General features: G+C 41.1%; 1 protein-coding gene across 2 annotated transcripts; it reads right to left on the bottom strand.

Moving 5' to 3' along the window:
- Positions 1–2,429: 2,429 nt before the first annotated feature.
- On the bottom strand, positions 2,430–10,936 carry fbxo30b (F-box protein 30b). 2 transcript variants are annotated; one of them, XM_053483328.1, is made up of 3 exons: positions 10,761–10,936; positions 4,913–7,313; positions 2,430–4,226 (listed from the first exon to the last, which is right to left on the bottom strand). In XM_053483328.1, exons 2-3 carry the CDS (start codon positions 7,253–7,255, stop codon positions 4,023–4,025), a joined length of 2,547 nt encoding a protein of 848 aa, XP_053339303.1. In that variant the 5' UTR covers positions 7,256–7,313; positions 10,761–10,936; the 3' UTR covers positions 2,430–4,022. The 2 variants fall into 2 exon arrangements, with proteins under 2 accessions (XP_053339303.1, XP_053339305.1); XM_053483330.1 differs by lacking the exon at positions 10,761–10,936 and adding an exon at positions 10,515–10,636.
- Between the last annotated feature and the right edge of the window lie 1,273 nt (positions 10,937–12,209).

Below are 12,209 nucleotides of genomic sequence, written 5' to 3' on the forward strand. Positions count from 1 at the left end.
TCAAGGAGAAACAGTGACTGGTTTTCTATAAATATAGAAAAGAGTCGTTTCGAAGTCATGAATCACGGTCAGTTAAAGACCCTTCACCTGACAAACACTTCCGGTTTCTACAAAAAAAACGACGAGTGTTAAATATATTTAAAGTTGTAATGGACCTATATGTATTTTACTCTAAAAAATCACAAAAGAAAATGTAGAATAATTCACTGGCTGATCATTTTAATGATTCAAATAATCACTTTATCTAATATTAGTATAATATATGATGAAACAATAATATATAAACAATAATATATGATAAAACTAATTCTATGTGCAGCTTAGTGTGTTTGCCCCGGTTAGTTCTGTCACAGGTGTGTCACAGGCGTCCCTCACGTCTACAGCAACGGCGTATACAACGGTCAGAAGTAAGGGGTGCCAAAACATTGGAGCAGTGTGAGTTGACCGCACGCACTCTATTCACAGGTAATGGTAGCCTGCAGGCGTCAGAATCTGCAGACAGGCAAGGCCGCGAATATGTACATAAGCATGACATTAAAGTTTTTTTTTTCATTCAATCGACCAGAGGCTCTGGGTTCGAGCACATCTGGGATGGCCCCTTGAGTAAGCCCAGCTGCTCATATGAGATTCAGTGCTATAGTCTGGAGAGATCGGGTGGGATGCCACAGAAAGGGCATCTGCCATTAAGCCTGTCCCAGATCTTGCATATCAAATGATCCAATGTGGCGACGCCTAGAATAAAGGTTAAGGGTCTTGCTCAAGGGCCCAGGGGTAGATGGAATGTTGCTGGGGTTTGAACCTATAACTTTTTGATACATAATCCAACTTATACCAATGCTACTACCACTGAGCTACTACTGCCGCATATTGTCTTGATGTTTGTTTAAACACACGTGATTGGCTGCAGCAGAGACCCTTACAGAACCACGTTAGTTCTAGAGTTGTTGAATAACAGCTGTCTTTTTCACACATCTGTTTATCATCTCTGCTAATACATTTTATAAGTACTTGGGTCCAAATCAAAAATATGTTCCATGGCAAGATGAGTGCAGGAGTGCAGGCATCACTAAACGCTGGACTGCACCTGGATCCGGACCGAGTGACGGTTCTATCCGAACCCTACTATTAATCTAGCATGTTTTTTGCCCCTGGAGATGGGTGTGGCTTTATGCATCACTCAACAGAGCCAATTAATGCAATAGTGTATGTGTATAGACACAGTGTGTGAAAGAAACATAAATAAAAGGCAAATCTTTTATTAGTGTTCATTAGACTTATGATGATTGGTTGGACCTAGATGAATGACAACTCCCAATCTAATCTTTTCCCCCATTGTCTTATGTTTGTTCAATTATTCGTGTGGTTTCCTGGTCCTTCTTAAGGTTAAAATATCCTTTCTGTCCATGAACAGAAGAGTTTGGTGACTTCCTTATTTCCTAACCCAAATTTTGACCACCAGTGCCGACCACAGCTTTATTTTTCCATTGGCAAAAGTTTTTTGAGGTTGCCCAAGATGTGTAAGTATCTTACACTTATTGTTAACTTTTTATCGGTCAATTGTCACTGTCTGCCCATCATGCACTTCAGGTTTATTTATTTCACTTAGGACAAAGCGTTTTCATGAATGAGAAAAAATACAGGTCACTTGAGCAAAAATATCTGTAGTGGTTTGAGAAGAGTAAAATACCCAAACTGAGAGCCCGGAATAACAGAGCAACCAGAGTGCTTTTACATTCATTCATCAGCAAACAAAGGGAGATTCACTAAAGGTTCATTAAAGATTGTTTAATGCTATCAAAGTTCAGTCTGTCCACATGTTTAACATAGTTACTGAAAACAGACAATAAATGTTACTAATTTTTTTTAATTGCTTATCTTTTTTTATATATTTACTATGATTGCATATATACAGTAGAGATCTAAATCCTAAAACAAATATGAAATTTGAACCTCGGCTCGAAGAAATTTTTTTTGACCGGACCTTCTTAAATTTTAATTACGTATGCCTGGTTTAGAGAAATAGAGGGCAACAGTAAATACAGGAGTTCTTAACAAAATTGGCAAGGGTAAATGTACAATGTAGTTCGAAGAAAATGTTAAAGTTCATAATTAGAGTCTGAATTTATGCAGACAGGGTCTGATTTTGGTGACCATGATTGAGGGGGACCATGATTGAGGGAGAAACTACACATGGAACTGGAGAGGATTAGTGTTTGTTGTTGTGCCATTTTATTTCCACACACAGCAGAAACTCAAGCAGGGCTGTATACACCCACACGACTAAACATGACCTTTTTAAGCTAAGGCTAAATGTCAGGTTGATCACAGTTTGAAACAGCGGCTTCTTGCAATCACTGTGACATTTCTGGTTTCAGATATTTTATGAGCCGCAATGTAAATGTAAAAAATTTGAACCAGCAGGGTCAAAGTTGATAAAATATCTTTTTTATTCAACACAACCAAAAACACATGCAGGTCCAGACTAAACAGTGTCCTGGCTTATTCTTCAGATCATTGGTGCCAGCACGCTTGGTCTGGTCAGGCAAACACTTCTTCAGCAGCAGCAGCAGCAGCAAGAGTAACACTCCATAAGGCCTTCATCGTTATTAAACACAAACACACACACACAAAAACTTGGCTTTGGGTTATGAGCTAAACAGGTTCTTCCCAATCTCAATCATGAATCATATTCAGCTCTGGATGTGACTGAAAACGTTGCAATTGTTGAAAAGAAACCACCGATTCCCTGCATTTACCATAAAGCTTTCAGAAATTAATGTGACGATCCCCATATCATAACATTCAACATGCACTTGTGAACATGAACACGGACATTTAACACATTTTTTTGCATGTAAACCTTTATGTTTTTATGTGTTTAGATTATTTACCAAGGTGCTACATATCATGTTTACAGAAATGTATTAAGTGCTTGTGTAGTGTCTTTCAAAAGTGGCACTGTCATTTTCTCCTAAAATCAAAGTGGTAGGTGAAGATGATGACGACAGTCTCTGGGTTGAACAAAGATTCCAAGTGTGGCAGACTTTAGTGTGTATATATAAACATATATCAGCTTATAAGGTGAAAAAATTACATCATATTAGTATAGAATGGCATCCAGATTGTCTGTGTCTCATCGTCCAACTGACTGTACAGTAACTCAACACCTTTACTAAACGAAACTTTTTTTTCCATCAGGCATCAGAATCACTGAGTATTGCTGCGAGAAAATTAAAACAGAAAATGAAACTTGATGCAACATCAGCCGCCCAGGCTGACACGACATGGATATTTTAGTGTTTTTCCCTGCTCTAACACTTCATGTAAGCCATCAGTTACTTAAGAACCCTTCCTGAGTTGGGGGTTGAGTAGGACTGGGGTTACTTCCTGAGTAGGAACTCCAAAATACAAGGTTGGGAACCTGCACAGTACATCACTAACACTAATTGACAGCTGATAAAGGCAAGCTATCAGCAGTGCACCAAATTATATTCATAATCAAAAGCATCTTTCCTTCACTGTTAGCTCCACTGGTGCTTGTTCTGAAAAGATGATTCCTCTTGTAAGGATCTTGTCCGATCTCATCACATGGAGCAGACAGACATGACGTACCCTAACACACCCTAACACTCCCTGGAAGCAAGACTGATCCTATCTACAAATTATACGAATCGAAATACACAGCTTAAGGCTCTTCGATTTTTATTTCTACTCGAGTAAGTTGAAGTAATGTCCTTTCAGTGTTACCTCAAAGGGGGGGTGGAACAGCTTTAGACATTACCACACATTTCTGTGCAACAAGGAAACAAGGCAAACACTGGAAATCTTTCTCAGTGCACGTGTCATTAAAACTGATCATAGACCAAGCAGTTGTTAGATTTATATACCATATACTTATATATATATATAAAAATAATCTGAACCCCAAAAAAAATTGTCTTATGTACACAACTGTGGATATTATCGATTGAAAAGGTTAGGTTAGGTAAGGTAGTGTTATAGCTCTTTCGCTCTGGTATTTGTTATAATACTGGCTTGAGAACTGAACGGAGCGATCGGCCGCCTCGGGTCAGCTCCCTGGTCGTGCACATGCACGGCAGTGGCACAGCCTCCACTTGTCTATGGACCTCGTTGTACGGGCAGCGTTTCAGGTGGTCTGCCATGCTGGAAATGTCCGCAAACTCCCACCTGGTCACAGGACTGAAGGCTGTACTGAATCGCCACACCTGCAGAAAAGAGATGTTTGTTGCATGATGCTTTGATTTATTTGCAAAACATTTTAACAAATGAACAAACAGCGGTGCCAGTGCAGGGACTCAGGTGGTCCTCACTGCCGTGCTGATTCACCCCGACATTACGTGACATCCCAGGTGTGTTACACTTATCTGCTGGATTAAAAGGACATCAGTAACTAGAACGATGTTAATAGAGTACCTTAGTATGTATTTTTAGCTATACAACAAACGAGACGAAGATAAATGTAAAAAAAAAAAAAATTAAAATTTGTAATTAAAAAATGTTTTTAAAATGTAATATTTAACTTAAAGCTTTTATATAGGTGATAATTGTATAAAGGGGAAAACATTTACACTTTACTATAAATTATCTTACAGTATCTTTATGGTCCACTAGGGATCCACCATGACCCAAGATTTGGGAAACAATGGCCTAATGTTCTAATTTAGATGCAGTCCTTTTAAAGGGATGAAACCAGAAGGACTTGGTAGGCAAGAGAATTTTGCACTGGTCATTTTACCATTCTTACAATTTTTCTCTTAAATTTATGCAGTTTTCCTTGGTTAGCATGAATTTATGTTTAGCTAAACATGACCAAAGTGCAAATGAGAAAGACTGACCATGACAAAACATTATCGTTTCATAGATTAATCTTAGTCAAGACTACATGACCTACCTTGTCTTTTATCTGCCAGGATTGCCTGCCATCAGGATACTGCCTCTTTTCCCACTGTACTACCACCATGCCTCGTGTCTGCAGCAGACTCGCGCACACATCCCTCATGGTCCGCGACACCATGGACAGCTGGCACAAGCTGAAACCATCCAGAAACCGTGCCACATGCTGCAGAATCTCGAAGGGCAACGCACTTAGCCGATCACACCCAGTCTCTAGTAATATGTCTATCACAGGCTGTATCCCAAACGACCTGAGGTGTCGGTCATGAATGATCTTTGATCCCTGCCTGGTTGGGCAGAACCTGCGTTGGGAATAGGTGCAGCCATAATAGGCCAGGGGGCAGCGGTGCTCCATCCAGCCGTTCAGCCCCGAGTGGATGTCTCCATGGACGTTATGGAAGTGTGAGAGGAACTCATCTCGGCGGAACAGCTGGCCACATTCAAATGTGAACATGGAGCCTTCTCGTGGGGCCCAGCTGGGTCGCGGCACCAGCTGCTCCAGAGTCAGGTCTAATCGTAATGTACAAAAGGGACTTGGCTGTGAGAGACGTGGCGCGGCTCGATCGCAAGCTGAAGCAGACGCCACTTCTCCGACCATGGTGTTGGTCGCCAGGATGGCAGCAGGGAAACTGAAAGTCTGAGTGCCGAAATCGACACGTGAGCCACCAAAGGTGTAGACGGTGTCAGAGATTCTGCGGGCACGTGGTGACTCCTCCAGGCAAAAAAGCAATGCTGCAGCTGTGAAGTCGATCTCACCAAGGCCTAAGGGGTCGGCCTGAGGCTCCTGCTCCAGATCGGATGTGTCCACAGCTTTGTCTTCCATCTTACAACCATGCTGTCTTTGTGGGAAGCTCTCAGTAAAGCAACCCTTCCGTATGTTAAGTGCAAGAGGCATAAAATTGCGGAGTAACTGAAGGTTTTGGAGTTTTCTCTCAAAAGCCTTATCTTCAAAGTCTAATGCCATGGAATGCAGCACACTGTCCCTGGGAACAACCAGAGCCTGGGCGTGCACAGGCGGCTGTAAGAGTGGAGCCTGGGATCCAGATGCCGCTTGCATCACAACAGCGGCTAACTCATGTCTCATTTCTGGTCTGTGTGGAATTAAAGGTTCAACAAACTCCCAAGAACCACCATGCTCTGAACCCTCATCAATCTCATCTGCTTCCATAGTATGGTCCTGTGATTTTTTAGATTCTACAGCATTGTGACAACTGATACACACACTTTGCTCATCTCCTAGTTGGGTTGAAGATTCTTGGCAAAGTTCGTTACCGGTGTGCCCATCAAGTTGGTCCAAATCCCAGTCATCAATTCCTCCAACTGCCCCAGACTCAACCTCATTTTCAGGGGTACTATCTTTCATTTCACAGTCTGCACATTCAAGAGTATCTGTCTGATGGATTCCACCATTTGTCTCACTGGCTGTACAGCTTGGTCCAGAGCCTCTGACAGCATTTCCGAGTGCGTCAAGAGCAGATACCAAATTTCTCCCTAATTCCCTCAAGGTTTCGTGCCGTTGAGGCTGCAACTCCTCGCTTAAACCTTTAACCCCACTGGCTATTTTATCGCACTTGGACCCTTTGTCTTCTTTCATAAGTAACACTTCATGTACCTCTCCATTTAATTCTGGTTGCACTGCTGAAACACTTGTAGTTGGATTCTGCTTGTCCGTGGCATTGAGGTGTATCAGAACATTCAAAGCAGCAGACAGACTTTTGGTTGTCTCTACCGTGGTTTGGTAAAGCTCGCTATAATGCTCCTCATTCAATCCGTTAATCCCATTGCTGATTATTTCTTTTGAGCAAGATGAAACAGTGGCCCCATCCATGTCTTCCTCAAGTGGAATGGTGGAAACTGCGGTTACGCCAGGCTTTTCGCGCACCTCTGCAAGCTGAGGTTTTTTCTCAGGACAATTCGTGGGAGCGAGAGATACAAGTTTGAGTGAGGCCAGCATAGTGCGCTGGTCCTGTAAGGCAAGAGCCATGTCTAGCTGTTCTTCCTCGTCTGCTTCCCGACTCAACCTTTCATAGGAACGGTAGTCCTCGTCATTCACTGGCCACCGGTTCCACTCCATGGTGCAACACACCACACCAGCCGGACACACCTCGAGATGCTCTGCCATCTTGCCTCGAGCCAGTGTAAAAGGGCAGCCGATGCTGTGGTTGAGGCAGGGTACCCGCTCGAGTGAGCATAGTAAGCGATGCTCGTCTTCTTTACAGATGTGATAAACAGCGCCACAAACCAGCGGGCAGGCATGGAGGTCGCAGGACGTGCCAGGCTCGGGCTTGACCATACACCGCCGGTTCACACACGAAACACAGTGAGTGTGAAGCTCTTCCATTTTTAACTCTGTTACGGCAGGAATGATGGCTGAAGCCCAAGCCTCAGGTTTAAAATGTCTGTAAGACAGTAAAAGAGCAAAAACGGTGTGAATTTTTAACCTACTTTCACATCTAGCTTGTATGTATTCCTGTATTGTATCTCGAGGCACTTTCGCATTTTGGTCTTGGACATTGATTCCAGTCTGTCTAGCCTAGCAAGTGTTAGAATCGCTAATCATTTTGATATTACAAGGAAATGACTGAGTTACTAATAAAAAAAAGCTGTTAGCCACATTTTTCACCCCTGCTTCCCCACGCTGTTAATTTCTTAAAACATAAAGTCGATATCTTACTTATGATGTAACGTAGGACAGTTCTTTGTTCGACTCGAGCTCGCAACTTTTAATTTACCGTGATAAGTTTGCACTTCTTACTCTTAAATGATTTACATAGTATAAACAAATATTTGCTTACAGACATACTCACTAGTTCAGTCCTAAACGGAAGCTTTACAGATTGCTGTTTGAGAAAGAAAATACATCCCTTATCACAGTTAGCGGGTGTCCATAGTATGTATGCTGATTGGTGTATATACTATACATATTATTATTATTATTATTATTATATGCAAGTATGGACGTTTTATTTTATAATTTAATGACATTCTAGACAACAATGTAACCATTTTGTTTCATAAATAATGACTTATGGAACATTTCCTGTAGCACTAAAAGGCCCCCCAAACCTTTTTTTTTGTTAAAGACTTCTCCTAAACTAGGAAACATGCCTGTTATTTTGCGCTCTATTTACAGAAACCAGTGACACCATGTCCAGAAAATATAAAGTGACTTTGATTATTTATTATTTAGAGTTATTGGTGAATAACTCCCTTTTTTTTCCTTTATTATTTTTTTAAAGGCACCCTGTCTGAAAGGATTATTATCTTCTAGACATGCCTGTGACTTTGTTCATGTGGAATTTAATTGCACAATCATGAGTCTGTTTAAAAAACAAACTTCTCCGTGAAGTGTGCGGAATGAAGGTGTGAGATTGCGTTTATTAAGTAGAATTGCACACTCATAAGCACGTTTTAAAAAATATACAGTGCCACCTGTTGAATTTTAGGAGGAACTAATGATTTTTCATATGGATACACACACACACACACAGTATATACACATACAGTGGGGCAAAAAAGTATTTAGTCACCCACCAATTGTGCAATTTCCAACTTAAAAAGATGAGAGAGGCCTGTAATTTTGATCATATGTATACCTCAACTATGAGAGACAAAATAAGAAAATCACATTGAAAGATTTTTTTTGCAAATTATAGTGGAAAATAAGTATTTGGTCACCTACAAACAAGCAAGATTTCTGGCTCTCACAGACCTGCAACAACCTATTTAAAAGGCTACTCTGTCCTCCACTTGTTACCTGTATTAATGGCAATTGTTAACAGTATAAAAGACACAACCTCAAACAGTCACACGTCAAACTCCACTGTGGCAAAGACCAATGAGCTGTAAAAGGACACCAGAAACAAAATTGTAGATCTGCACCAGGCTGGAAAGACTGAATCTGCAATAGGTAAGCAGCTTGGTGTGAAAAAATCACCTGTGTAAACAATTATTAGAAAATGGAAGACATACAAGACCACTGATAATCTCCCTCGATCTGGGGCTCCACGCAAGATCTCACACCGTGGGGTCAAAATAATCGCAAGGACTGTGAGCAAAAATCCCAGAACCACACAGGGGACCTAGTGAAAGACCTGCAGAGAGCTGGGACCAAATTAACAAAGGCTACCATCAGTAACACAAGGACTCAAATCCTTCAGTGCCAGACGTGTCCCATCGCTTAAGCCAGTACATGTCCAGGCCCGTCTGAAGTTTGCTAGAGAGCATTTGGATGATCCAGAAGAGGATTGGGAGATTGTCATATGGTCAGATGAAAGCAAAATAGAACTTCGTGTTTGGAGGAGAAATAATGCTGAGTTTCATCCAAAGAACACCATACCTAATGTGAAGCATGGGGGTGGAAACATCATGCTTTGGGACTGTTTATCTGCAAAGAGACCAGGACGACTCATCCGTGAAAAGGAAAGAATGAATGGGGCCATGTATCGTGAGATTTTGAGTGAAAACCTCCTTCCATCAGCAAGGGCATTGAAGATGAAACGTGGCTGGGTCTTTCAGCATGACAATGATCCCAAACACACCACCCGGAGAACGAAGTAGTGGCTTCGTAAGAAGCATTTCAAGGTCTTGGAGTGGCCTAACCAGTCTTCAGATGTCAACCCCATAGAAAATCTTTGGAGGGAGTTGAAAGTCCGTGTTGCCCAGCGACAGCCCCAAAACATCAACAGGAATGGGCCAAAATAACAGCAACTGTGTGTGAAAACCTTGTGAAGACTTACAGAAAACATTTCACCGGTCATTGCCAACAAAGGGTTATAACAAAGTATGCAAAATCTTTAAAAATCCTACAATGTGATTTTCTTATTTTGTCTCTCATAAGTGAGGTATAACTATGATGAAAATTACAGGCCTCTCTCATCTTTGTAAGTGGGAGAACTTGCACAATTGGTGGCTGACTAAATACTTTTTTGCCCCACTATATATAACACATTAATACTTTTGCAAGGCAAATCCAAACACTGAACTTGGACCTGCACATCATTAATTAGGATGGATATCAGCATTACCACCTTATTTCACTTTATTATTTACTAACTATGATTTTTCATGCTTTACGTTGCTTCATCAGATTTAGTTTATTTTTGTCAGTCTGTTTCCCGAGCCACATCTTTTTCTTGACACACACACACACACACACACACAGCAGATATTTAACTTGTACATGTAAAAACTTTGCATATGTCCTGTTGCTAGTATCAGATTCATTCAAATGTGTTTAAAACCCTCAGCCAGCCAACTCAACATTAAAATACTATTAACCCCCTGGATAAATTTGCTTCTTAATAGGCTGTTTTTATGAGTAATAATTCATGTTAGTGACACTTACAGAAACACTATCCTACAGTGGTGATGCTAATGTTATGATTAGCAGTAACTCAGGGTTTGTTTTGACTACAACGCCTTGCTAACGATTTGATGTCGTTATCTTTCATGATGAATAGGTTTTAGAAGAACACTCTAGATCAATATTAGTTTTTTTTTTTTAATATATATATAAACTATTGCATTGTCAACAATAATGGAAATTAAGCTGAGCTTTTCTAAACAAGCGATTTTTTTATTATTGTTGTTAAACCCACCTTATTCCGATAAATCCCTCCTGCGCTAGGATTGGCTAGTCACTTGGATTGAAGCCTGAACCGTCCAATCAGAGCACGAGCTGTCAAGACTGCCTAAGAAAACAACCAATCGTTTAGCAGGACGCGGGGGTTTGTCGGAAGACGGGTGGCCAGACAAATAACGCTGCCAGTTTTCTTAGTTAGCTCAACTTTCTGGCTCTGGTCCTGTCAGAAAAAGTGTCTTTTCTCCAGCGTTCATTTACTCACCCAAAAGTGTCAGTTTGCCCCAGGTGTTCCGCGCTGCTACTCAGACAGACGTACACGACAAATCAGATCCTGTATAGCAATAAAATTTGTTTTTTAACCCACCCATCATCATCATCGGTGCTCGTCCTGACCACTATCTTTCAATCTACTTTCAAAAAAAAAAAAAGGCTTAGTCGCTCTGGGCTGTGTCTGCACCCCTCCCTCTAGCTGAGACGCGCGTCTATGTCGTCATCACGTAAACGTACGTCATTCTCTACGTCACCGCGCAGAGACAAATCCTGAAGTGAAGCGAGAGCCGTATGGATTTATGGAAGGCCACTGGGGTCAAAACGCTACCAGACTAAAAAAAATCTACCAGACGATCGTGATGGTGAAATGGAAATGGGTATAAAAAGAAAATGTAAAGAACAAATTAGTCCTTTTCGTTGTTTCTTTCTTTCTTTCTTTGCATCAGCCGAGGACAGGAACCGTCCCCAATTACCACACACATCCCAGGCAGACCACACAGGGCATCCATGCGATGAGATCTCCAACCAGAAGCAGGACACCAGGACGAGTCAGACAGCTCCAGGGGGAAGAGGGGGTCTGGATGTAAAATTTAACAAGGAGCCAATGCAGTGTGGATAAGATAGGGGTGTTGTATCTTCTGGTTCTAGTGAGGACTCTCACTGCTGCGTTCTGGACTAACTGAAGCTTGTTTATACACCTAGTTAACAACCAGAAGTTACAATAGTACTACTTTTTCTGCATCGTTTAGTGCCAATATATTTCTTATCTTGGCAATATTTTTGAGGTGAAAGAATGCTATCCTGGTCATTTGATCTACATGAGCTTCAAATTAAAGGCTGGGATCTATAATCACACCGAGGTCTTTCACTGTTGCACTTGATAGAACAGAAAGGCCATTTAAAGTTACAGTGTGATCAGAAATCTTGCTTGTAGCTGCTTGTGAACTTCTGTCTTATCAGGATTAAGCGGAAGGACGTTAATTAAGATCCAATCTCTTATGTCCTGCACACATTGTTCAACTTTAGTGAGCTGGTTTTCCTCATCTGGTTTTGATGAGACGTATAACTGTGTGTCATCAGCATAACAATGAAAACTAATACCATGCTTATAAATTATATATATATATATATATATATATATATATATATATATATATAAGGCCTCTTCTGAGACTATGCGTTATACTACAAGAAAAGAGAGCAGCACATTTCTGAGTGGGATGGACACCGTCCCGCCCTAACAGGCCAGTTTTGCCCTCAAAGGTCTTCCAATTGTCTATAAAGCCCACATTATTTTCGGAGCACCACCTGGACATCCAGCAGTTCAGCAACCATAACCTGCTGTAAGCTATGTCGCCACCTCTCATTGCAGGGTTTCCGCGGAGTTTAAAAAAGTCTTAAAAAGTCTAAAATTTAAAAAATGAATTTTTAGGCCTTAAAA

The sequence above is a fragment of the Clarias gariepinus genome, chromosome 22, assembly GCF_024256425.1.
Source record: "Clarias gariepinus isolate MV-2021 ecotype Netherlands chromosome 22, CGAR_prim_01v2, whole genome shotgun sequence".
In the NCBI taxonomy this organism is placed as follows: domain Eukaryota; kingdom Metazoa; phylum Chordata; class Actinopteri; order Siluriformes; family Clariidae; genus Clarias; species Clarias gariepinus.